The sequence below is a fragment of the Gymnodraco acuticeps genome, unplaced genomic scaffold (assembly GCF_902827175.1).
Source record: "Gymnodraco acuticeps unplaced genomic scaffold, fGymAcu1.1, whole genome shotgun sequence".
Classification (NCBI taxonomy): domain Eukaryota; kingdom Metazoa; phylum Chordata; class Actinopteri; order Perciformes; family Bathydraconidae; genus Gymnodraco; species Gymnodraco acuticeps.
This window is the reverse complement of record NW_022990990.1, coordinates 1,476,075-1,503,931: the sequence shown is the minus strand read 5'-3', so window position 1 is coordinate 1,503,931 and position 27,857 is coordinate 1,476,075. Positions and strand designations below refer to the sequence as shown.

The following is a 27,857-nucleotide window of genomic DNA, read 5'->3' as shown; positions in this document are numbered from 1 at the left end:
TAAATTGTACAATGTGTTTGCAATTTAGGCAAATTGCAAGGCTTTTGTTAGTCAAGGGGACCCTGTGCAGGGTTAGGTACATTAGTATGTTAAAGAAATCATATCAGCTCCTACAATCTGGGACATTTTTATTAAAAAAAAAGACATCTGGCCAAAAGGACATCCAGAATGGGAATGTTAGAAAAGCCTACTCCTACATAAGCTGAATGAGAACAAAGGAAGCAATGCTGTTTCAAAGTAAGAAAAAGAGGCAAGAGGAAGGGTAGCATTAGGCTTTTTCACTGAGCTGTCGTGCAGCCTGTATCCATCCCTGTTTCAAGGTATATCTCCGGTAACAAGAAAAGAAACACATCAGAAACAAAGTAACCCCACACTGAGAGAACTGAGGAATGAACAACTGACGAGGTAACAAGCGACTTCTCGTGCCAATTTTGGTTTTGAAATTACAAAAGGAAAGTGTGAAAGGAAGTGAAAAGACACTTGGCAGTACGTATGTCATTACAATGAAGCAGAATATAAATACAGCCATGTTTGGCTTAGTGAAAAAACAAACATGCATATCAAAACCATTTCATGCTCAATTAAAATCCCCCCAAGACTATACAGTTTCATATAAAGCTTCTTTTATCTAAAAGTATTCAAATTACGGGCAGAGTATATGAACAATTTTTATTTGATTTATACGTTTTAGGTTCTTTCAAACATACCTGATCTTTAGCTTTTTGGTCCCTTCCATGCTCAACATATGAGCAATGTGCATGGAGATGGGACACTGATTATTAGTCAAGAGGTTGTTGAGGGGGAAATTAATGTCCAGGCTGTGGGTCTGGGTTTTGGCTTTTGATCGTAGGGGACAATGGAGGATAAAGTCAACAGGATAATCTTCGCAGCTTATGTCTCGTACCTCGGGATCCACAAAACAGGAAGTAAACAATATGCAATGAATCAAAAGCAGCTACTGTACGTTAAGTAGCTTTTACATTTAATGACTTAAAAATGCACAAAAAAAGAATTACGATTGCCGTGATGCACTGACACACTACACATAGAAAGTGTTTTGCCTTGTTTTTCGCATGTACTAGTGTGTTAAGAGCTATGATGTGAGGCTTCAGAGGGAGGAGCGTGCTGTATGTAAGCGTGGATCCCAAAAAAGCCAGATAAGATGCTGATGTGATTTGCAAAATGGCTGTTGTAGACTCAATAATAATAATGATTATAGGACAAATAAACGCAGTGCACCTTCACTTTCTTGAAACACATTTGAAACTCAGACACGCACCTTAATCCACCAAACCCACACGCAGTTCCTTCTCTCACCGCCATGAAGACACAAAACACGCTAAAATGGGATCAGCCACATATTCAAGATACAGGTGTGTACGTGATTCCCAAAAACTCAGATGTGCCACTTCTTGAGTGCAAAATCCCAGGTGTTCGGAAAGTCGGGTTTCAGTTTGAAGGTTCTCATTTTGCTACTATGCCTCTTTCCTCCCAAAAACAGCTTGTTAGACTCAAGAGAGAGTAACGGTGGATAGTACGGAGGAGAGGGCAGAGAGGGTGTAGTGGGAGGTGCGTATTTGAACAGAAGTGGCAATTTAACATTTGGTCACTGTTAGATTGGTTGTGTCAGGTGCCCCGATGATCTGCATTCCATCCCCCCGCTCAGTAAAGCCGCTTCTCGTAACTGTAGAGGCAGAGAAAAACCGTGCAGAAGTTAGCGCTTGCTTGATTATAAATGTTAAGTATTTCCGCTACATGTCCACTAACTGCGTTTATTCAGCAACCTAGTTTAACATGTTTTCTGAATGCTTTCGGCATAAAACTGCTAAATCTGCATTTGCACTAAAGTAATGGACGTGTGACAAAGTCTGGGGACACAAAGCAAGATTTGGTGTAACAAAAGAGAAGCTTGCTTTTGTGCTTTTAAATCAAGTTTGCTGCTCGTAAAGTTAATAGCAATGGAATTGAAAATGCCAACACTCCTTGTTGCATTGCCCCATGTTTTCTTGTAACTCAGGGGGGCTATATTACAGGCAGTAGAGTCATTTTGTAGGCAAGCGGTTTATTAGCAATGTAATAAAGAAATAATCTATGAGCGAAGACAAGGGAATCAGTTTAGAGCTCCCATTCCTGCTTCTTGGACAGATTACATCTGCCCTCATTGTAGCAACAGCTTCTACAATTCGTTTTTGCTTTATTTGTAATGGGGAACAACAATTGAATAATGCAGATGATAATAATAATAACGTTAATGATAATAACCTTAAAATGTAAGATTTATTTTTGCATGATGCTGCCAGTGAAACAAAAACAGATTACATGTTTTGCTGTCCCAGAAGAAAATGTACTTAACCTAGGTCTACTAGTGTACGACTTAACACAGAAAGTCATGTTATTGTGTGTTTTGCACTTACGAGTGGAGTCCATGGACTCCTCCCTCCACCTGTGCAGACATGGTCCTTTTTTCGAACTTCAGCTCCCCAGAGTACATCATGGAACTGAGAAAGAAAGAAAGATAGTAAGACACCATGGACAAAAACATGTTAAAGCTTCCATATTACAAGCAGAAATTCCAGCTAGTACTCACCGGAGAACAGAAAGACTCTTTGCCCCGATGTCCTGGCAGCCGTGCTGGATCCCAGCTATCAGGTAGGGTACAAACTTGTGGATGGAGCCCTTGTCTTGGACCGACCCCGACACCCCCTGGGCCACCTTCACATTGTCACCCTCACTGTGGAAGCACATCAATCAATATTCCTCCAGTGTCACCACAGCATGGGAAAAGCTTTCACTACTTTTAGCCTCCACATACCTAAAATAGCGTTTCTGGCTGCTGGTGCTCTTCTCCATAGCATCCAGGGAGCCCATGCCACGGTACTTTTTCAGCCGCACACCGTCAGAGAAGAAGTACTCCCCTGGTGCCTCAGTAGTCGCCGCTAGCAACGAGCCCATCATAACTGGAGTGGGAGACAGGAGAGAATTATCTGTCTGATTACACAACCTAATCATTGCTGCAGTGATAAACCACTTTGTTGCTATGAAGACTGGATGTTTCAAAGATCAACGCGAATAGATGAGGCATTTTTATCCCACACGGTTACAACACTCCATGTCAAAATCTTTCAGGTCTCACCAGTGGACGCTCCGAGAGACAGAGCCTTCACCACATGGCCCACAGTCTGAATGCCCCCGTCAGCGATGACTGGCACCCCGAACCGCCTGGCGTACTCTGCCACCTTGTACACCGAGGTCCCCTGAGGCCGCCCGCACGCCATGACTAGAAGGTAGGGAACAGATTTGATGAGTGACGTGGCAACAGATCAGGAACAAAACAAGCACATTTTTGGGGAAAAGAGATCAGAATCTAAAATTAAATGTAGTAGTTAAAGCGATTTAACTGGTGACTAAGAGTTATTTCAGGTGAAGCACGTATTTTCTATTCTTGTTGGTGAACGTGACCCAGTTTGACCAGGAAACCTGTCCCCATGGCAACCCAGAATGGGGCCTTGCTAGATCACCATGACAACTAGGAAGATATTCTTTACTGTTAGCAACCGATAGCCTTTTCTCTTCACTGCAGCTCATAGCCAGATTAATAAACGGTACAGCAAGGATTCATTTTCTACATTTTGAAATATGCGATTCCTTATCTCAATTATTCTTCTTTAGTTCATGCAATAACAGTTTATTTTAAATAAAGAACAAGGGCTGCTGACCTTCCTGTGTGATGCAGATGGAGCCGCAGCCCATGCCGACTCTCAGAGCATCGACTCCAGCATCGATCAAATTCTTGGCCTGGGCTGCTGTAACCACTGCAGAAGAGAAAGAAAGTGTCAGTAAATGTGCACCAAGAAGCTTAGCTATTCAGTGAGTTCTATGCGTACAAATCAGAGTCTTCTGAATAAAATAATGTCTGTATAGGAGCAATAAAGACACAAACTCACCATTTCCTCCCACTACTTGCAATTCTGGATGCTTCTGTTTAATGTAACTTATCATGTTGATTTGATACACAGAGTTGCCTTGTGAAGAGTCCTGGAGAAGCAAAACATTCATGGTTTAAACACAAGGACATTAGATTAGAGCAGTGGTTCCCAAACGGTGTGCCGCGGCACACTGGTGTGCCGTGAGGCAAGTCCGGGTGTGCCGTGGGATTTTGTGACAACCATACGTTATTATTGCAATATACAACAACACAAAAATAATAATTTTTTTATTTACTATATCAGTACTTTGTAGGTTTATATGTACGTAATCTGCGCGACTTGTGCGTCCACATCTCCACGTGCAGTGCTGCATAAACATGGCTGAGTCAGCGATAACTTTCGAGGGGTGGAGGTATGCCCATTATTTTGAGTTCGTCCGAATAATAGACAGGAACGTGACGGTGAGGTGCAAACTGTGTCCAGGCCAGAAGCTGTTATCCACTGCTGTAACACCACGTGGTCAAACCTCAACAAACACCTGCAAAGAACACATGCTAAGGTGAAGCTACCGCACACGCTATTTGTTGTTTGTTTATATCGCGTAGTCTGTTCTTCTTCTCTGTCTTCCGGTTGTGGTCTGTTTTGAATGACGAATACACACTACCGCCGCCTGCTGGTAAGGAGAGTTATTGCCACTCACGCATGCGCAGTACGTACGTGCTCGGCGAGTAAAGTAACGAGTTACTTTATGTAGATAGTAACGAAGTAGTTTAATATATTACTTTTTTTTTTTAAAAAAGTAATATGTAATATATTACATTTTTTTTAGTAACGACCCCATCTCTGGAGTTGGCGTTCTCTACTGATTTACATGAAGAACAACAGGAGGTCACGGCTCTCTGTTGAACAGGACTTGCGAGTGGCCCTCTCCTCAGTGCCACCAAGGATTAAAAAATTCTGCGCGCCCCAACAGGCACATGTATCTCACTAATTTGTAAGTCGGCAAAATATTTACAATAGCACATGTTTCAATGCTGATTGCTGAAATGTTACATTTATAATTTGTAGTTCAGGACCATGGACAATGCAGCTTCCTTGCATTGACAGTTCTCTGTGCTGAATTTCTGCTGAGTTTCCTTTGCCTCATTTTTTATGTTGTGACCTGTCTGGTTTAAATGAGTGTGTTGCTGCTTTGATGAAGCCTAATTTGATAAAGTTTCAAATTAATTTCTGAAATATTTCGTTAATAAATATTTCATGAGTAATATAGTTGTCTTTGTCACATTTTATTTGGCATTAGTAAATAATTATGCACATTTACAGATATTTTACATGATATGAGTGATAACACGTGTTATAAGGGCTGTTTTCTACAATAGGTGTGCCTTGAGATTTTTACTTGTCCTTTGGTGTGCCTTTAGGGCTGTGCAATTAATCGTATTTTAATCGCGATTACGATTATGGCTTGCGACGATTAGGAAAACAGCATAATTGACAAAATACGATTATTTTGCTGGGTGCGCTTTCGCCCCTCCCTAAAAGCCCACTCGGCCACGTGGGAGTGACATGTGTTGTGAGTGTTCAGCGCAAGCGAAGATGTCAGAACAAGAGCAGCAACTAGTTAAAAAGAAGGGTCGCGGGGAGATTCCCAGTCGATCGCGAGATGTGTCTAAAAATAGAACAACAATATTCTGTTTTATCGTTAATGTCCTGTAACATAATGTTCCCGTGCCAGAATAATGCACTTGAACGCATCAAAGCTTTGTGATTGGCCGGCCTCACCCCATGTGTCCGGGCGTGGCTGGTGAGCAGTGCACTAGTTCGCTGACGTTGTCCGTGTCAACAGCATGGATGGTCAACAGGAGTGACAGTCCGCACACACACAAGACCGCAATTATGGCAGAAGCAAAAAAGCCCAAAATATATAATTTTCACTCCGAGTGGGAGGATCATTATTTTTGTATCTATTCCAATTCAAAGTCCATCTGTCTCATCTGCAATGCGAGCGTGGCTTTATCGAAGAAGGGTAATTTAGGAGCGGCATTTCAAAACTGCACAAACGCTACGAGACGGAATTCCCTCCTAATTCTGCCCTACGCTCCAAAAGGGGAGGGGCCTGAGAGCACAGCTAAATGCACAGCAGTCCATTTTCACCAGGCTCAACAACAAGAGCAAGGCTGCTACCAGAGCATCTTATCGTGTCAGTCACGTTCTTGCGAAACACATGAAGTCTTTCGAAGACGGCGAAGTTATGAAAGAAGCTTTCCTGGAGGCTGCGACGCGCTTTTGTGGGACAGTAAAAATAACAGCAGCATTTCAACAGGTTTTTGATATAATAAAAACTCAATTTAGATACCGTTATTAATCTGCTGTAAGTTTTGGTTTGTTTGAATTTATTCATGATAATTATTGTACAAAATGGTATAAGAATGCAAACATTAAGATCTGTTCTGTTTAAATTGATTATAGTCTATCAGTTCAGAAACTAGTGTTGCTTGCATCCTATTTTAAAGGCATTTATTTTTATACTCTAATAAAATGCAACAAAAAATGGGTTTGATTCCATTAATGTTGTCTTTTTTATTGCACTGTTGCTGCAGCAGATTACTGTGTAGCTTCAGATCTGAGTTGTCTTATTAGTAAGCCTAATTTATACTTTTGTAGCAACACTATTTTTATATAATGGCAAAGAAAGGGTTCTTCAGAGTCTTTTCTTTTTTTCCTGTGTCAGCACTGCCACAAGTTCCTCTTCAGAGAGGGTCTTCAGTACAGGTGGCAATATTGTCACCTGCCTGCGCTCATCTCTGAAACCAGACCATGTAAACAGGCTGGTATTTCTTGCAAAAAATCTTTAAGAGATGACACGAGCAGCCCTACCAGCATTTGCCATGGTGGCCTAAACATTTTTATTTGGTCTTAAATTGTAGTTCAACATTTATTTCCTGTTACTTCTGGACCATGACGGTTGGCCAGCCTTCAACGTTTAACTGAGTGGAATATGTTGAATATGTTTTACCAAAATGTTGGCTATATGTTAAGGAGTTTTCAGTAGGTTGTGACAGTGCACTGCAACATGTTTGATTTCATTTATTTTGGTCTAATTTATTTTTATTTATCATATTAATATATGTTTAGTATGGTTTTGGAAGTGCGCTCCAACACATTTATTGATCTTGTTTATTGGTAAAATATTATTTGTTTTAAAGTTCAATAAATGGTCAATGAATAATCGTCAAAATAATCGTGATATCAATTATTGACCAAATAATCGTGATTATGATTTTTGCCATAATCGCACAGCCCTAGCCTTGGGCACAAAAAGTTTGGGAACCACTGGATTAGAGTATGCAAATGTCTCACACAGATAAGACAGGCTAAGGAATGCATACAGTGTGGATATCACTGTAGATGTGTAATTCCCACACAGACAAAATGTTGCTTATACTTACTGTAAATATTGATAATACCTATAAATGAGTGAATTTCCAGTTTTAAACAAAACTGGCTTTGACCTTTCCTTTATCTGTAATCTGTTCCGAGGTATCATATTTATTGCACTGCCCTACTTTGGGTCTTGCACAATACTCTACCCCCCTTTCTCTTTATCAGTTGATCAAAAACAGGTATTGTTATGCAACATCTGCTCAAACAATAATCTAACATTGCTCGAAGCATTCTTACACACAAATACCTAGTAGTAGGAAATACATTAACCACATTTCAACCATCAAAACACCCACCAGAACAACCACATCCACTCCGGCCTGCACCAACAGGTCCAGTCTGTACTTGTCGTCCTCCCTGGTGCCGATGGCGGCTCCACACAGCAGCTGTTTGCGTGGGTCTTTGGAGGCCAGCGGGTAGTCTCTGTTCTTCTTCAGATCTGTCCTGGCAATAATGGCCACCAGCTCGTCATTATTATTTACGATGGGAAGCTTGCCTGGTAACAAAGAAAAGTAGGTAATTAAATGTCATGATAGTGAAAAGAAAAAGCTGCTGTCGCACACACATGCACTTTTATTCACCTTTTTTACTGCGCTGCAGGATATCATTGGCCTCCTTCAGAGTAACACCGGCTGGGGCCACAGTCAACTCATCCCTCTTTGTCATGGCCTTGGGGATGTTTGATAAGAAACAATCAATAAAGTGAAACATTTTTAAACGTATGGATGTACATAAGTTGGTTTGTTATTTTATTAAACACACACCTCTTCCAGAGACTTGCCGTGGTCTTTCTCAGAGAGGAAGTCGATATCTCGGGAGGTGACGATGCCCACCAGTTTGCTGCCCATTTTGCCCGTCTCTGTGACAGGAATACCAGAGAAGCCATGTCTAACTTTGGCCTCAAACACATCCCCCACTGTGTGGCGTGGACTCATCACCACTGGGTCTGTGATAAAACCCTGTTCAAACCTCTGGAAAACCAAGAGAGAATAAACAGAATTATAATCCATATTATTTCCCCTTACATTGTGCAACGCAGCCCAAAACACCACACACAATACAAACTAAAAATAAAACAAAAGTAGCAAAACAAAGACACACAAAACAATTACCATAACCTATACAGGGACAGTACAAGAAAACAAGAATGGTCAGAGGAATGGTTCATATGAAAGTAAAAAAAAAGGTTTGATTAAAGTACTTTTACTTAATTTAGTCAGTATACATATTTTAATTAGTACCAAATGGTGATGACAAGAAAACATATACAACTAAAACTACAAATAATATTTAAGAAAAAGTCATCATAGTTTACCTTGACCTTGCGGACCTCGTTGGCTTGGAATTCTGGTGTGCAGTTATGGTGAATCATCCCAATGCCTCCCATTAGCTACAAAATAAATGCAAATGTATATTTGAATTAATTTCTAAATAAAATTGAGCAATACATTTAAATCTGGGCTAAATATTTTTAGCTGATGTGGGACAAGCAGTCTCTTACCGCCATAGCGATAGCCATAGCTGACTCTGTAACAGTGTCCATGGGGGAGGAGATGAGAGGAGTCTTTAATGTGATCTTCCTGGTCAGCGCTGATGTCAGGTCCTGAGAGACAAAAAAAGAGGAGAACATGCATTTTATTGTCTTAGCAAGGAGTTTTTGGTCATGTTTGACATGTTAACCACCAGGGGGCAGACTTTACTCACAGACTCAATATCATGTACAATTGTGTCTTAAGGTGGTTATACATAACTCTGTTTTGGGTGACAGTTAAGGTCATGGATGCAAGTAAGGCCAATTCAAGCAAACTTTAAAACAAAATGTAAGTTAGAGCCTACAGAATGTAAGCTTTAGTGTCTCATTAGGTTGTGAGCAAAATCAACTGTGTGGGTCATAGAAAACAGTCCTTCCTCTCAGAGACAGAAACCTGGCTAAGTGTGGAAAAATGAGCCACTCTTGTATCTCAGCCACATTTAGCATCAACATCCTACAGACTCCCACAACAGCCAACACCGGTTTTTGCTATCTTCAACTGTGTGAAAAGAATTCCTTGCACATGGGAATGACTTTTGTGGTGTCCAAGCTTTTCGTCCTTATCTGTGGCCGACATAAACTAGGGAGGCTTTTCTCAGGGGTTCATGGACACGGCAGAGTAACCTAACACCACATGTCCTTTAACGAGTGCACCAACCTGCTAAATTCAACCGAAAGTTAGGAAAACATCTTTAGAACATCACGATCCAGGAGGAACAGCAACAGGCACATGTGGCCCTTCTTCATGTTTCCAGCACCTTACACGGTGCACAAAAGCTACATATTATATTATAAATTGCGACACGGTCTACTGAGTCGTTGTGGGAACATTGACTGCTCCGTTCAAAGTGGCAGCCAAATGTGGAATCATTTGTTATTCAAGCTTGGATAGACTCACTATCCAGTGGAAAAACTAGGGCAAGACAAAGACTCTGTTGAGACCTTGACAACACGGCAAGGCTGACAAGCATCTCACACAGCAACCAGACTTTCTGTAACTCTGAAGGAAATACACAGATATCAATTCAATTAAAATCCACTGAGATGGACGAAGCAGAAGAGAGGGATTTCATCTAAAGCTCAGAGATTAACTCTCCCCGTCATATGCGGAGAGAGGTGGACGAGCAGCCGAGCAGACACAGATGTAAACACCAGGGTGAGGGAGCAGCCGCTGGGTGACCACATCGGGCAAAAATAGCCAGGCAGAAGGGAGAGGAGGGATGATGCAGCGGTTTAAAAAAAGAAAAAAGGGGGAGAAAAACAAGAGTATTATTGAAAGAGCTGCCATTATCGTTGAGGTCTGGAGTAAAGAGGTTTCTATAAAAAGGCTCTGTAATAACGGCAGATGGTTAAGGAAGTGGTTCTGCCAAGAAGGCTCTGTCGGCTGCCACATCATCACGAGGGGAGTGGAAGAAAACTGAACAAATCATTAGCTTGTCCTTCGAAATAACCAGGAGGGTTCTTACTCAGATGTGGCAGATACTTGCAACCATCTTCTGCCAAAGCCACCAACCCTATGTGCCCTTTTGTGCTCTCCATTATGTCATTCACACATATGTGTACTTACCACTTCGTCCGAGGTAAAGTCAATGAAGCCAGGTAATATCAGGAAGTCACTGAAAGACATAAGCAAAACGTCACTTAGCATCTCTGTGAGAATATGAGCATCCATTAAAATACCAAAAGCTAAGGAGCCTTTCATGCTTAATCAAACATGAACAATGTAATATATCCTGCTAAATATCTCAAATGAAAACAGAGAACTTAATAGTTTTCCAGCTCACAGGGCTAATTAAAAAGTTGACTGAGAACTATTGAACAAGATTGTGTTTTAAAGAAGGTTTGAACCACATGACTGATTTAGATCAGATAACTTTACTCGTTAGACATATATGTAGTTTGTCATTACCTGATCTCTTTCCACTCATTTGCTTTTGTATACCAATTTCAAGTAGTAAGCCAGAGAGCCTGAACATAGTGTTGGGCAGTCTTTCATGTCTCCTCATGGTTCTCAGAGTATTGCTCAGTGGCTCAGTATAGACACCTGTACTTGGTGAAAAGCTACAGTCGCTCTCGCTCAGCTCTTAGACTGTATAAGCAAAATGAGGAGGGAGGTTTGGATGAGTGGGAGTGCAGGCGCTAAACACAGGAATGGTGAGTTTGTTTTCCAACCAGTCTGTACGCATTTTGTGGGTTTTGCAGATTGGTGTGAAAACAGGGCAGGGAACACGTGGCAACACGGAGGAATAAGGGGGGCTGTGTGTGCCACGTGAAGGGTGTTGAGGGAAACTACAGAGTGGGGGTATGTGAAACCGGTAGATGGTGAGCATTGCAGGTGGACAAAACAGGATATAGATGACAGATCAAAGGAAAGAAGAGGACTGCATCAGTTCTCTAGTGCCTCAAGTGTGGTTGGAAGTAAAGTCTAAAATAGTCACACAAGTTGCGTCGCTAGAAGGGAGGAGTCTTGAGTGTTTGTTCCCCCTCACTTAAAGCGGGCCGCTGACGTCACAGCCCTCTTAAACGGGGCTCCGGCCAAAACATCAACATTGAGACGACCAGGAAGTCTAGCACACATCTGCTAGTGTTTAGCAGCAGCCACAAACCTCAGCTGCACCTACTGACTCAGGACCAGCACTCCACCAGAGCTCATTTATTTGAATTCTAAAGACATCACTGGCTTGGTGATGCCTTATTATGGTTTTTATTTGAATGTAGGCAAATGTGTGATGCTAATCGGTAGTGTTTCAAGTACAACCAGAAGCCATACCTGAAACATTCCTAATTGTACAGTTTTCCTGTCTTTGCACTGGCATAACAAGCAATAAACCTCAAAGCTTTTTTTTTTAATATGAAAAACAGCTGTGAGCTTGGCATGCTCATGCTAAGAGATGTTACTCATGGGGTGAATCCCAATGAGCAGCTGCATGTCTGCCTCTCATCGCTTTCACAAGGTTTCACTATTGTTACCAACAGTTAGCAGCAGGAATACATTAGCTGACAGAAGGAAGACAACAGTCAGAAATATGTGCTCTTATCTTAGGACAGCCCTACCTGTCAGGTAATCACAAAATGGTGGTTGATATAGAATCATTATTTACTAGGCATAGGGTGGGGTTTGCCTCACTTAACAATAAGGCTTTAAAAAAAAGTGAGACAGAGTTTATGGGTCAATAAAGGATACAGTACGTGATTAGAGTAAGCTCTGGACAAACTTTGAGCCAACGGATAGAATACACAGTATGTAGATGTGTAGCATAGAGTGTATGGTTTTAATTATATGGTTTGTTTAGACTTGTGTGAAAGACCCAATGTTTAACCGACAGCCTGAGGCTTGTGTGAGAGTTTCAAGAGGCACATTTTAGATACACAAATCTTAAGTGAACACATTTAACAGTGTCCAAATGTGTTCACTACTCTTATTTACAAAAGGTTGAGCTAAAAACTGCACTGACGCTTTTTTGGGTTATTTTAGGAGTATTGACAGAACTACACAAGTTCAGAAGTACCTCTGATTAAAAAGATGTTAACAATCACACCCAGGACATGATTTCTGCACCTAGTTGAAAGTCACAATACAACAGGAAGCAGTTTCTCATACAAAGCTGCCTTCATGCGTTTCACTTTCTCTGGGTGGCTTGCTTCCTTTTCCCTCAACTAAAAAAACAAACAAAAGAGAAACTAAAAAGATGTAATAGTAATAACCTGCCTAATCATTTTCTTAGATACAGTACCTGTGATAGGATTTAAATGTTGATCAAGTCAACGGGGAGTTAAGATAAACAGGAAAAGTAGTCAGAAGTTTTAAGCAGTAGAACTTATTCCAGCAGCATCCCCCAATTCCTCCTGCATTCACATGATGTCAATTCCAGCCATCATGTGCGCAAACCTTGCTTTGGTCGTGATGCACTTCATTACAGTGTGGAAAGAATTACACGCGGACACACTCAAACGCCATGACTTTTTCTGTTCAATTAGCTGCTGAAAAGCAACAGCAGCGTGATCAGAGCAAATCATTGGTGGATTTTTAGCCAATTAAACCTCCCCACTGAGCTTGAATTGCTTAAATCAAAATGGAGTTTTGTCGTGCAGACGATAATGCAGTATGGAGAATTATATACCATATATTGAGAATTAAATTGAGTCATTTTCAGGGAACTCTGAGAGGGCATCTTAAGCATTGATTGTAGTGGTTATAGAGGTAAAGAACAGTGATGATTCAGGAGACAGTTTAAGAAGAAGAAAGGCATGCTTCTTAGTGTCCAACAACCACTACAATTCAGCTGCACAATGCTTTGCTTCTTGTTATTTGTGATGGAGAAAATGAAAGGGTGATAAGAAGGATTAATGAAGAAAATCATGTCAGTCAAAACGCATTATGAGTTCAAAAAGATAGATTATTCCTATTTGTCACCAGAATGCACACCAGAGCTGAGTGAGGTTAAGTAAGAAATGAGAAATTAGTAACTCAATCAAAGCAAAGTGTGTGTAAGAAAGTGCATGAGCTGTTCTGTGATGCATGTTGCATTCACAGGACAGGTCATGCACTTTGATGGTTAGTTGTAGTAAATAATGCAATTATGTCCACTGGAAGCAAATTTGATCCCCATGACCAAGATCAGGTTTATCATTGCAACAAGCCCTCCATTTACATTCTGCATTCATGCACTATTATGACACCAGATTACATTTGTGGCACGTTTGATGTAAGTCAAAGTAAAGGTGCTTTAGAAGGACTGTCATTTGCTTCCCCTTTATGAATATACTTTTTGTAAAAGGATTTGCAACAGCACAGTTTCAAAACAGTTTGAAGATGACTGTTCTACTCACTTGTAAGTCAACCCATCTCCTTTAGAGCATAGCTCTTCAGCCGTATGACCATCGGAGACAACGCACTGTTGGTCAGATCTGCTGGTTCAAAATGTGTTGGCCATTACAAAGCACTGCTGCGCACACTTCACCCACCACTGCGCGTAGGTGAGGTTTGAAAATAAGGAGACCTTACTTTGAAATAATTAAATAATTGTACTTAGATTTTTTCGGAAAATCAAATTAAAGTTTGCATTGCAGAGAATGTGAGGGAAACGTACTTGTATGTAAGGCCATCTCCAACCGAGAAGAGCTGCTGAGCTGAGAGTCCATCTTCAGGGACGTAGCCTGTCCCACCGCTGATTAAGTAATCCGCCATGCTGACAAATGAAAAAGAGAGGCACATTCAATCAACTGTGAAACCCAAGACTCGGATACAGATGTGTAATTTAAGGTAGAAAAAGGATGCTCTGCAAGAAAACAATACATCCATTTTGGAGACAGAGCTTTGGTGACCTTCTGGGCAGGAAGACATAACCATAGCAACATCAACACCCCCCCCACCCAGCAGCAGGTCAATGCGCCTGTGTGAAAAATGCATCTGCTTGCAAAAATAAGACACTAATAATCCGGCAATAAACATTTAATTAAGGCATTGTTTTTATGACTGCTGCAGAGACACAATTGAAAGAAATGTTATTTAACATTAGATCACGCAAATACAACATAAGCAATATTCAACTGTGATTTAGTGCCAAGATCCTTTCTGTCTCTACAAAACTGTTATTAAGATAAAACGTGCACGTAAGGGAAATGACAGTGCAGTATTCCCCATGTGTGGAGCTAAAAATTGTCGGTTGACCCACTAACATTTAGTTGAACCACTATAGCAAAAAAACTGTTGGGGAAAAAAAAGGTAATGGTAAAAGCTTATCAGGTGAAACATTTACTAGAGAAGAAATAACTAACCTCAAAATGTAGTATTGTCTGGACTTGAGCGGTGTAATTTAGATACTGTCCTTGTAGTGACCTACATCATGTTATCAGTAGCTAGCAAACAGCTGCTTGCAATGCATGGCCCTGGTAAACAAATACTTCAAACCGGTCTTTGATGTGTATACAGTAAAACGGTGAGCCAACACCCTTCCTACTGCTGATCCCTGTACAATATCCATGCTAGGATCCCACATCTGTCACATCAGGAGCCCTGGTGGTTAACCATTTAGTAAACTGACATATCCACGAAGCAGCACCTAAGCATCCATAAATGTCGTTTTTAGAGTTGGTTACATTTCTTGTAACTCACCACCAAGTACAATCAAGCAAACCTAAATGCAGTGGTGGAAGTACATTTACTCAAGTAATGTCCTTACGTAAAAACAGAGGTACTTTCCTTGAGTATTTTCACAATATGCTACTTTATACTTTTACTCGACTACATTTTGTAGGCAAATGTTTTACTTTTTACTCCATTTATTTTACAGATTTAGTTACTAGCTACTTTTCAGATTTAGATTATTAAAAAAAAATATATAAATTAGCCACTACATTAGCATATAATGATTATAGGTTGGGCTACACAGTAGTATAAAGTCATTAAAATAAACCCTACTTTTACCAACTGCAACATTAAAATGATGAACACATAACTTAATCAATATTTTTTATAAAATAATTGGTGCTTAAATGGGCCATCCTGCATAATGAGTACTTGAAGTATATTTTGTTACCAATACTGTTTAACTTTTAGTTAGTACAATTTAGAATGTAGGACTTTTAATCCTTCCACCTCTGCCTAAATGTAAATAGGAATAATCTGGGAATCAGTACACCAACAGTAAAGGTTGAGATTTTGAGAGTTCAGTACATGCCGAATTGAAGGGTGGCTATTGTTATGTGCTTGAGAATCTTAAAATATATTTTCAATGCGACAAATATTTTTTAATATACGTAGAAAGTATTTTTTGCGGATTTTTGAAGGTAGTTTGGTGATGCGTTCATGCGCAGGTCTGGTGTCATGCCACCAGAATGTGTGCATGATGATAAGCCTATATTTAACATTTTCGAAATACGAAGCACGTGTGATGTAGAGTATTTAGCGTAAATTAACAAGAAAATACACCGTTAAAAGTTACACGTTCTTAAATCATCGCATTAAATAATTACATGTTTGCATGGTCACCGCAAAAATAGCTAGTTAACACTTTAAGCCCTAGCCCCTGGGTAACAATGCCTGTGATGTTAGCTAACCGGTAGCCTGAGGATTGGATGACCAGTCACAACAAACAACTAGCCGGCACATGCTGTGATGTACATGACAAATACAAAGTCGATATTTTACACAAATATTATATCTTCACAAACACAAACGACACCCAGTTCACCTCATATAACCCGTTACTAATGTATTCATAATTTACATGACAACGTTAACATTAACAATCATTTAAAAAATGGTATGGCAGTTATATAAAATCCCCAATTAGTGCTACTATAAGGGTCCCAGCTGCTGCAGGTGTTAATAATCCTTAGATACATGCAGTCCGCAGACCAGACATGAGCTCAGTGCAGACTGCAGACATGTGGGAGCACCGTTAGCATTTAGCATTAGCAGCTTGGTTATTTGTAGTTTGCCAACGAAAAACGCTTCCTTAAGACGTTAAAGCAAGGTTGTCTACCCTTACGTATATTAACAAGTGGTATACACCGTGTAGCATCTTAGCTAGCGTAAATTCAAACATCTTTTATAACCCGAGTACGTTTAGCTAGCTAACCTTTTTGGAGCTGATGCCCACGTTGACCAAAAGGAAGCAACTTTCCAGCTGTGAATCTACAAGGCGGGGGGGGGAAGCGATGATAGAGACAATAATTCCTTCTACCTCGAAAGACAACCTCGATGAAAAAAACTTCGTGGCTCCAAGATGTAAAAGTAGTGGTTGGCAGTAAAGTGAGTGAGAAGTGCTTGCCTGCTGTCGCTGCAGACAGTGCGTGTTGCTGTTATGTACTAGCAGCAGCAGCGTCACATCCCCTCTCTCCTCACTCAGAGGCGGGTTTAACCCTCTGCATGTTCCTGCTGTGAAATCAGCCCCAACAGTATGAAGCCACAGTTAACCACGTGGAAGTGTTGCTGACCGGTTCATCAGAGAAAAGTTAATTGAGTTTAAGTCTAAGGGCAATTGGAAACCAGAACATGTTGTTAGAGTATATGCGGTTACTTAGATAAAAACATTTAAATCCAGAGGTGGGACAAGTACTATGTTGTACTTAAGTAGAAGTACCAGCTTGTAGGAATACTCTGTTACGAGTAAAAGTCCTATATTCAAAATGTTACTCAAGTAAAAGTACAAAAGCATTAACATCAAAATATATTCAAATGAGTAAAAGTACTCATTATGCAAATCAAGCAATTTTATAATAATATGTATATTATATGATTTGATTATAATTATTTATGCATAAATGTGTTTATCAAAGCTGGTAAAGGTGCAGCTAGTTTTAATTACTTAAAGCTTATGAATGTTACTCCATGTGTAACTAAAGTCTGATTTAAGGGTTGCATATAATTCAAATCATTCATCCAAATCTGCAAAGTAACTAAAGATATTTAATACATGTAGTCGAGTAAAAGTATATTATTTACCTCTGAATTGTAGTGGGGGAGAAGTACAAAGCAGCAAACAAAAATTGAATACTCAAGTACAGTACAAGTACCTCAAAATTGTAGTTTAATCCAGTACTTGAGTAATTGTACTTAGTTACTTTACACCAGTTTAAATTATATTTTATCGTTGGAGATTTTGGCAGAAGTATAAGATTACTTTTTACTTTCAAGTACATTACTTGATTGCTTTTATCATTCATCTTTATCCTTCCACTACATTTCCTAGCGGAAATATTATTATTTTTACAGATAAAAAGGCACTTACTTTCTAATGTTGACCTACCAGCCGTGTCATTTTATAAAATACTATAGATTGTCATGGATTACTCGTAAAAAAAATCCCTAACATATATCCATAAAATGCTGCTTACCTGTTATGATATATAAATAGTTATTATCCAATATTATAATATATTACATATCAATGACAAAATATTGCTGCATAATGAATACTTTAAAAAATATTGAATTGAAAATACGTACTTTTACTTGAGTAGCATTTAGAAAACAGAGCGTTTACTTGTAATGGAGTACTTTTACACTGTGGGGTTGCTAATTATAAGTAAGAACAAAGAACCTCCATTCCCATTGGGGTCAGGCAGTTGGAAGCAAAAACTTCTCTTTTTTGTATACACTTTTTGCAAATGTTTACTATACTTTATCGATAAATATTCAGTGAAACATTAGTGTGAGTAAATGGTAATGTGAAACTTGTAAAAACGTTTCAATAGGAAATCATGTGGCTAAGCAACTATCACAGATAAAGTGAAATGGATATGTGTGCATTGGTTTTCTTACTGCCATTACACCTTTCATGCCTTCATTTCCCTTGATTTAGAGAAATGTCACGTGAACTTAAGCAGCGCTGTCGGATTTCTAGTCACATGTAGATCATCTTAATTTGATTAAGTGTACTGACAAGCCAGCACCGATCACATTTGATTCACATGATAACAATTGCATGAGGTGTGCAGAGAAGCCGCACGAGGAACAAAATGTCTTGAAATAAATCAAAATGACTTTCCCTTTTTGACTGGTTATAAAAATGAACTGAGTCATAAATTGTGAATCCCTAGAAGTGTATGTGCTTTCATTTCAAAGTACTGCATTAGTTAAAGAAATACAACTAGTTCAACCACTACCTAAAAGGGCACATTGGGTCACAGAGCTCCTTTCATCAGGTCATGTGACATCTAATGAGTAGGGTTGGATTTATGAGCAGTAGTCTTTCAAGAATACACCCAAAAGCTGCAATCCCCATTATGCTCTACATGAGATAAGTGTTGGACAGTCATTTAACTTTCTGACAAAGACAATAAAACATTGTGTCTTTCCAGCTACTGCTCATTGCTTGACTGAATGCCAGCATGCAGCTTGTCATCCATTTGTCAGCCACATAAATGGTTGGGATGAGCCGCTGACAGAAAATCATGATTACTTTCTCACAACTCAGCTTCACTGAGCAGAGTCAAATGTTTCATTATTAATAACGCTTTATGTGGAACAGCTGCCAAATTTGAAAGCAAATAACTTGTTATCACCTCTGTGATTTATTAGGGCTCGCTTCACTGAAACAGCCCATTACGTAACTCTTGACGACTGGCCTTTCTTGTTTGATGATTATTTCTTGAAGGGAAGTTTCACTGATTACATTTCAATTATTGAATGCAATAGAGAACCACGTGGTCTTTCCTGTAACCTAATATGCTGCACAGTTCTCTTGTTGTATTAAGGTTGTTGGATTTGTCTGCCAAGGTGACTCAGGGGATCTGTTTCCAACTCTATGTTGTTTCAAATTAAATGGGTCATTGCAGATATGGGTCAGTGGTTCCTTTTATGCACTATAGCCATTCCGAGCAGTTGATTCAGTCTTTCCTATCCTCTCTGCAGCATGCAGCCAACTCCTGTCTTTTTGTTGCATCACAGAATTGTCACAAAGGGCAGTTAAAAATAGCACCGGACGACATATCTTTCTGTTTAGTATTTGCTTATTAGAAATAAGTATTGAGGCCTACAAACAACAACCAAATGAGTGTCATCATAAACAAGGAGTTTAACTTCAAGCGCATTTGCAAACTGATCTAAATGCAAGTGTGTGCGGACATGTAAACTGACCCGATGGCATGCCAGTCATTTACATGTGCAGCATTATGAAGGCACAGCCATGAAAGGGAATCACAACAGCTAAACGATCATTGTCTTTTTATTTCACATTTTCTAATGAGGGCTGTTATTACTTTAACACTTTTTTTTCATTTAAAGTTTTGCTTTTGCACTTACATTTTCATAAAATCAAGACTAATCCTTTTAGCTGTAAAATCTAAAAAGAGTTGGACCTTTTATAAATGTGTTTACGAGCTCCTACTCTTCCTGGCAATAAATGAATCCTGCAGCAGGCACCTTTGCAATCAAAACTGTGTTTATAATAAAACAAACAGGTATATTTAAACCTTTTAAATTGTTTTAGATGCACCCAAAGCTCAAGCTACATAAACCTTCTCAGAGACTCACCTCTCTGGGCCTAGTCCTGCCTGGATGCGTGTGGCGCTGTATCTCTGGGCTGCAGTTTCATGCCCATGTCCATGTGAGGTTTGCCGGACAAAGACTTCACATCCCCGGGTTGAAACGTCGGCACATGGGGGCTGAGTTTCTCCAACAATTCTCTGATAATCCTTCTGGCTCTCCCTCGCTGCATCTGCACCAAAGTGCTCATGACCATACCCCTCCATCGTCCGTCCAAGGTCAGTCTCTGAATCCAGTGCCACCGTTTGCTTGCTCTTCAACAGAATTTCAGTAAAAAGATCCAACAGCTGAAGGTTACATCTGTGTCAAAACAGTTTGAATTCATATGAACTTCTTAGTTTGGCTCAAAAGAAGCAGGTACAATTTGGAAAATGCCCACTTTGTTTCTAAATATCCTTATCTGAATTCTAGTGTTTGTTCTATTTACTTTCAAGAACAGATATGGAGCTTAAGAGGAAAACGGAAAAAATACCAGTCAGGCTCCTCCGTCTGCCCAGGATGCACCTGCCTACAAAAAGACACCAGCCACCTCTAGGCGTGTCAGTAGAGGGCGTCACCTAGGAGATTCTCCCACTGAGAGGGTGTCACCGTGGAAATGATGCCAGCAGGAGAGCGTTGTTGTGGAGAGGCTGATGTCTTCGAAATCTTGAAGGAGTTTTCCTTTCATGAAGGCAGAGGGTATAATGGAAAGGGTATATGCGCCCTGCACAGTGTGTACACGCAGGATAAAGCCACCATTGCCCTGAGCGCTTCTCTACAAGTAGAGTGCTACTGAGTGCTCCATGAAGCTCTATGTCTTGCTCCCTCTCTATGGGTTAATCCTGCTTTCTATCGTGGCACCACGTCACTTTCACAAAGAGGATTTCAGAATTAAAATGAACAGGAGCGGAGATGAGCTCTGCGAAGAGAGCAGCACATTTTCACAGCAAGACCATTACTGTGGTGGGTTATTTGTATCCATCTGAGTGGGCTCCATTAAACCAAATACATGCAGCAAACCTAGCATTTCTGCAATTATTTGGGAAGAGTTTTTTGGGTACAACTCTTAAATTATACACTTTGTGCAGACCTCACAGAAAACGGGGGTGTCCAATCCATTGCTGAGTGAAACTGAGGCTTTAGAATGAGCCTATGTAAAAACCACCACAGAGGCCGAGGTTAGCCCCACATGCTAATACAATGTACCTTGACGCTGCTAGGTGAAGCTTGCACCAACGTGTCAGTGTTACATAATCAAAAGAGTACATCCACGTGTTTTCTTTCATCACCAACCTGTTGTACCCATGTCAATGGTTTCTTTCTAACATCAGTAATGAATGTTAGCGTCTGCCTTTGTGGGTTGTACAAACAGTAGGGAATATATATAATAAATGCATTGACTTATTCAAAATTCATGTTTCTTTTGTGCAACTTGTCCACAGTTTAGCTAATGGAAAGGATTCCCCTCCACATTCACAGAGGTGTCTGTAATCCTGCTTAAAGGGATCACCTCCAGGTGACAGACTGTTTGTGACAGTTGGTAGGACGTTAAGATGGACAATCCTCTTAGGCCAGCCCTCTGAGGTTCCCCACTTCCCCCACTTAGAACTATCTTGAACACATGTTAACAGAAACCCCTCACCAACACAATGCAGATAACAGATCAGGATTTACTAACATGGAGACACTCTAAAGTAGCCTATATAGCACAGACGGATAGACAAACTCCTGCTCCGAGGGTGGACAATTGCTGCTGTTGTACCTTCAAATCACGTTATCAATGGCATTAAACGCTTCGTGTCTCATGAACTCAAAGGGATGGGAGCACACTCATTTCTTATATGCATGTCGTCAGGCGGTGCACGGTTCTTCCACTCATTCAATTAAATGTATCATAATAAATGTCATGTGCAGTGTGGATAGTCATTGGCTGCGACAAATCAGAGTCATGCGATTGAACACATGGGTAACCGCATTGCCAACAAAGGAGCACTCCTTAATTGTGAATGACCACTGCAGAAACCTCAGGTCAGATGATCTAAAACTACATGTAGACTTGAAATCAATTTCACGTCAAACTCTAATAAAGCAGAGGCGTCTTTGAGTAATGAGCTAGAACTACAGCTAAGTGACTAAACCCATCACACATCAAGATTAGTTCACTCGTCATGTAAAGCCTGAAGAGATCAGTTATAATGTAATCTGTGGCTTTGGTGAGAGCTATGTAAAGTCAGAGAAAGTATAAAGGGCAGCCTGAGTTACAAAACCCCCCCCGGGCAAAAATGTGAAGTTGGTCCATCGCCACCTATCTCGGTGAACGTATGGGCTTCCCTGTATTCGCCATTAGGTACAAAGCAAGTACTCCAGCATGTGAGAGAGTTTGATTGAATACAATATATGTAAGGTAGAAATATGTAAACTAGCGAAAATAAAGTCTTAAAAATGTATTTGGGCTGTTCTAAAACACAGCTTGTCGCAGTTTCAATGTTTTACACAATCCTCTCCTCCACAACTTCTTGTCTGGTGTCTGGTTTGCAGCCAATTACAAGAACCAGCCTTCTTAATTTGATTATTGAGTCTGTTGGTGTCACCAGCTCCAATGACGCTACCCTAGCAGATTGCAAGGACTACTTCCTCTACTGATAGAAGATTTCCAACATCTTGCTGCACAAGTTAATGGATCTCAAGAAAATAGGCTGTTTATACTCTTTCCTTCGTGATGGCTGTTTTATTTAAGTGTCCCATAACCCACAAACTGACAGCTAACACGATTTTTGTCATCAAATGTAAAACATTGTTGGAATTAATGAAGTGAATAACGGCTGAGTTCCATTTAGCTGCTGCAGTTTCAGGGTCCTTGCATTGTCCATGTTAGCTCACTGGCACACTCTCATGGCTTACTGGATCAACACATGTGCTCTGGCTATTCTACCTGAAACCTGTGATCTGAGATCTTAACTGTAATACACTGACATCTAGTGGATGCAATGTCTTATTGTCCAAAACACGGTTATCATTTCCTGAGTAAGGGATTTCTTTAGGTGCAGATGTAGTCTTGTTCTGCACAGATTTACTGTATACTGATGTATTTGTTAACTTGCTGAACATTAACCCAGATCTATTTATTATCCTTGGACAGCAACTTTGAAATACTATAAGTGACTACCACATAATTATATTGCATTTTTTGTTAACTATTTCATTTAAATCACCACAAAGTGTTAAATTCTTCAATTTTAATGATCAACTCAAAACAATTGGATGGACTCTGTGTCAAATTGTGTCAAAACAGTGATTCATAGTCATTTGTATCCTTTCAATTGTTTGCCTATTTGAAACACTGCCAACTTTTGTCTAGTGTTAGTATCTTATTTATTCTAATGGATACCCTTGTTTCTCATTCAGAGTGAGCTCTTTAAAAGCAAGGCAGTGAAATGAGATACAAAAGGAGTTCATGTTTGTGTGGGAACACAGTCTGAACTTTTGGCTGCCTGTCAATTTCTGGCAGTGAAAACTAAGTAGGTCCAGACGCTAAAAGCTCCTTACACAATTCCAATTCTTTTTTAAACAGGAAATCACATGACATGATTTTCTGGAAATGATCCAAAATGGAGAAAAGGATCAAGCGACGCGCAGAGGAAATACACTGGGAGTCATTTCCAACTTAACAGGCATGTTTCAGTCAAATATTGCAGAATTCTCAGCTATTTTGACTCATATTTCTAGGAATGTTGCATTGAAAGTTTGGAACGTGTCACGGGTACAAGAAAGTGTAAGCCATGACGAAGCATGGTAGTAATTAGTCATACGGTCTTATATCAAAGGTATAGTGTTAATGTATGAGTTAGTTTTAAATCTGTGCTATTATCCTTCCAGTGATCTCTTGGCTATTGGTTGCAACCTTAGCTGGAGGCTCCTCAGAAACTGTGCTGAGCCTCAGGGGAAGTGAAATCATGACGGATAGAACAGCACTGCCATTTTGCTCTGCTCATTGGGGAATTTTCTGGAAACTCCGCTCTGGCATGTTTACAAACTGGAAATCCCTAGACTTTATTTTCCCTTTAAAATGTATTGTCCTGACAGGTTAACACAGAGTGGATCCTGGTGAAGGAACAGGTCTGAGCGAACTCACCCAGGTGTGCGTGACCAAAATGAAACATAAATAAACCTCATGCTTAATCACCATTCAGCTGTGAGTCACTGACTCACTAACTACAGTTAGTGCGTCAACATATTACTCAATATTTGTCCAGAAATATTAACCTTACTGTTTGATCAAATAAGATACAATCTTATGACTGGATCCAAAATGAGGATGTAAAAACACGAGGTAGATTTCATGAGAGACCAATGGCTCCATCCTCTTACCAGTGGGACGAAGAGCCATGGGAAAGTATTTCTATTTGAGTGTATTCAAAGATATTACTATCATGAGATTCCATTTCAACAAATGAAAGCTTTAGCGCAAGTTCAATAAGGAAGACCTAACTCGAGTCACTCACACGTCACTCTATGGCTCCCTTCCCCCCTCATTAAATACGAGGGCGTCACCCCTCAGCAGCCAATCGCTGCACATGCTAAATGCCTTAAATGCCTGCTCTTCCTCCCTGTCAGTTGTCATTGCAGATGATCACACGCAATGGTAGTTGCAATACAATACTGCTTCTCGTGAGAAAAACCGTAAGAAACAACTAGCTCAAGATGTCCAACTCGGACAATTCGGAACACGAACCTTCTCTGGAAGTCTCCGATCCCGGTTCGGCTCCCCACAGCGGCTTATCAACAGAGGAAGACTTCCTCATCGCCCGGCTCCTGCAGCAGGGCTTTCCCACAGCCCCAGGCCTCACTCTCTCTCAGCGGCGATAGCTCTCGGACCAGGTCTCCAGCGTAGCTCCCCAGTCCGGGGCAGCAGCTCCAGCCAGCTTCCCAGAGAGCAGGACGAGGCCGCAGCCGCGGAGGTAAAAAAGGGCAGGAAGTCGAGCCCTCCAGGATCCCGTCCCCCTCCAAAAAATCCACCCCTTCTCAGGCTCGCCAGTCCGGGAGCGTCACACACCCCTATGGAGAGTAGCGCGGCCGGCTCCCTGCAATCCCTGGCTAGCTCCATGATAGCTATCGATGCTCGCCTCCAGGCTCTGGAAGACTCCGCCACAGGAGCTTCAACTTCCGTTGCACTCAGGTACTAGTTTTAACGAAAACGTTTGCACTCGACCTTACACAGGGTTGGGTTGTAACGGAATACATGTAACGGTGTTACGTAATCGGAAGAAAAAGAAAGAAAAACAAAATCAGTATATTCAGCTGGCGTTACATTTGAAAAAACGAGTAAACTGAGTGCAGTTACTTTCGTAAACCTGAAGTGAATACTTATTGGAATTATTGGTGGAAAGTTTCCTCACAATGTAATATTCATTACCGGCAGAACCGTGTGCACAGCGCTGCAGCGTATCTGCGAGCGAGAGATGCAGCGTGTCCGTGAGGCCCCGCCCCGCACGCAGATGAGAGAGAGAGAGAGAGTTCTCTTTCAAAACATATTGGAAGGTAGAAACGGAGATGTTTAGATAAAACGTGGAAGATAACGTTTATGTAGCATTTATTTATTGTCGAAATGATGACATTCATAACGGGATCAAATCTAACTGAATGGCCTGCTGCTGCCGAATGCATGGGGCAAGTAACTGGGAAAAGTTTTAAAAGTGATTACATCGTTTCAGATAATAAATAATAATGATAATGTATTATATTTAGGGGCGCCTTTCAAAGCACCCAAGGACACCTTACAATGCATAAACTTTTCCAAGGAAAGGTTTTAAGACAGTACAAAGAATGCATTCTGGGTGAGTTTTTCTTTTTATGTGCGGTGCAGATGAGAGAGCTGTCAAGAATGACACTAAAATGTTGTGTTCGTGCTCTTCATAAGCCATTAAAACAGTAAAATACGTGTCTCCCGTTCACCAAAACATACCCATCTGTCATGGAAAAGAAAGTATTCTAAAGAGAAAGAAGAGGAAAAGATAGAAGGAAAAGATAAAAAGAAGAGGAGGGAGGAAGAAAAAGAAGAGGAAAGGAAGTATTCTAAAAGTAATCTGCCACCGGTACCGGCGGGATCGTGGTTAGTTTCCGATGCGCAGAAGAAAAATCTGGCCCACCCTATATTTTTACAGGCCCACCCTAAAGTAAATTTCTGCCTACGCTACTGGTCCGCACAGCAGCAACAACCAATCACATGGATCTCTTGCCCCCGACACACAAAGCAATAGCAATGTTAAAACTAAGTAAACTGGAAAAAAAAAAAAAAAAAAATCCCCAACAGGCGAAAACCTACCAGTTTCACCCACTGTCTCTGCCTCGCTCCTCTGGTTTGTATCCCGGTAGATGAACAGAGACTGATCATACAGCACCGGGCGATTCACTACCGCCATAATGAATTTTCCCTCACATTTTTGGAATATGAGGAATTACCTGCGTAGTCTCTCCCAACATACACGCGGTCTGATTGGCTAGCGCTCGTACCGGCAGATTTGCATAAACGGGATTTCATTGGCTGACGCTTCTGCGGAGGCGCCAAAAGTTGAACATTGCTCAACTTTTTGAAGCGAGCAACGCCAGCAAACGCTCCACGTCGCTTCCCAAAATACAGTTCTACTAAAAGTGACGTCACCCCATTCAAAGTGAATGGGCAGAAGCGTTTGGAAGCTGTAACGCACGCCACCGTGTGGACGGGCCGTCACAGTGGCTCTGCGCCAGAAACATCAACAAATAAATAAATAACTAAAAAAATAAATAAAAAAAAAACATTCTGGAATATCACCCCTCCACTCCCATTAACATCCCTCAGCTAGCAGCTGCGCTATCTACAGATTCCGTGTTTGTTGACTATCTCCCGTCAGGGCTCTCCCAAGGCTTCAGGGTAGGGGTCCTCCCATCTCCCACAGTGACTTTCGTAGCAAGAAACTTACAGTCAGCCGCTAAAGAACCCAACATAGTTTCCCAGCTCATCGACAAAGAACTTCTCAAAGGATATATAATCGGTCCTTTTAGCTCCTCCCCCTTCTCAGTGTTCCGTTCAAATCCCATCGGAATAGCCACACGTAAATAAAAGGCTCATTTTCGATCTGTCCGCTCCCTGCTCCGGCCCATTCTGCAGCGTCAATAGCATCATCCCTCCAGATCAGTTCTCCCTTCACCATGCCTCAGTGGATAATGCAATAAAGATGATCAAGTTCACAGGGCACGGAGCTCGGCTCTCCAAAGCGGACATTACCGATGCCTTCAAATCATCCCCATTCATCCGTCTCAGTGGAACTTGTTCGGTATTAAGTGGGAGTCCAAACTCTATCTTCGCGTTCGCCTGACCTTCGGGTGCAGAAGCAGCCCCTGCATCTTCAATTCCTTCTCGGAAGCGCTCTATTGGATCCTGCTGAACATCGTCAGAATCCCCTCCGTCCTTCACCTACCGGACGACTTCCTCCCCATAAACCCGCCACAGGACAGCTCAGGGATCTCACTGGCCAAGCTTAAACACTGCTTCAGGAGTGAGGTGTCCCTCTCTCCAAAGAGAAAACGTTAGGTCCCGTCACACGCTTAGAGTTCTTAGGCATCATCCTCGACTCCATAGACATGAAGGCGTCTCTCCCCTCAGACAAATCGCAGCCCATCCAGGACATCACCAAGTCATACTGCGAGCAACAAGTTATCACAAAACAGTCGCTCTCCCTTCTCGTACACCTCAACTTCGCCATGCACGTCATCCCCCAGGGGCGCTCGTTCATCTCCCGCCTCCTGGACGCAGCATCAGCGGTCAATAACCTCCATGACTGCGTTTTCTTAGACGAAGGCTGCCGCTCAGACCTTCGGTTCTGGTCCCTCCTGCTCGCCCACTGGAATGGAATTACTTTATTTTACGATGGCCTCGTGCGTTCCTCTGACTCAATGAGGTCTTCACGGATGCCGCCCATCCATGGGTTTTGGGGGGTTTCTTCCAGGG

The 27,857-nt window shown here is 41.1% G+C and overlaps 1 protein-coding gene across 5 annotated transcripts; it reads right to left on the bottom strand.

Annotated features, from left to right (window-relative positions):
* Positions 1–111: 111 nt before the first annotated feature.
* On the bottom strand, positions 112–19,898 carry LOC117559144 (inosine-5'-monophosphate dehydrogenase 1b). Of its 5 annotated transcripts, none has more exons than XM_034235814.1 (16): positions 19,883–19,898; positions 13,992–14,090; positions 13,732–13,809; positions 10,469–10,517; positions 8,872–8,973; positions 8,686–8,760; positions 8,135–8,341; positions 7,952–8,039; positions 7,667–7,866; positions 3,945–4,035; positions 3,717–3,812; positions 3,134–3,277; positions 2,813–2,957; positions 2,588–2,731; positions 2,415–2,498; positions 112–1,684 (listed from the first exon to the last, which is right to left on the bottom strand). In XM_034235814.1, the coding sequence occupies exons 2-16, from the start codon at positions 14,087–14,089 to the stop codon at positions 1,663–1,665; spliced, it is 1,623 nt and encodes a 540-aa protein (XP_034091705.1). In that variant the 5' UTR covers position 14,090; positions 19,883–19,898; the 3' UTR covers positions 112–1,662. The 5 variants fall into 5 exon arrangements, with proteins under 5 accessions (XP_034091705.1, XP_034091707.1, XP_034091708.1 ...); XM_034235816.1 differs by lacking the exon at positions 19,883–19,898 and adding an exon at positions 16,485–16,758; XM_034235817.1 differs by lacking the exon at positions 19,883–19,898 and adding an exon at positions 16,590–16,758.
* Positions 19,899–27,857: the final 7,959 nt, after the last annotated feature.

Coding starts and splice junctions, on each gene's coding strand:
- LOC117559144 (XM_034235814.1), bottom strand. CDS start 14,089: ATGGCGGATTACTTAATCAGCGGTGGGACAGGCTACGTCCCTGAAGAT. Junction 10,518..13,731: donor GGAGATGGGTTGACTTACAA/GTGAGTAGAACA, acceptor TATGTCTTTCAG/TGACTTCCTGATATTACCTG. Junction 8,342..8,685: donor ACGAGGTCCGCAAGGTCAAG/GTAAACTATGAT, acceptor TTGGTTTTCCAG/AGGTTTGAACAGGGTTTTAT.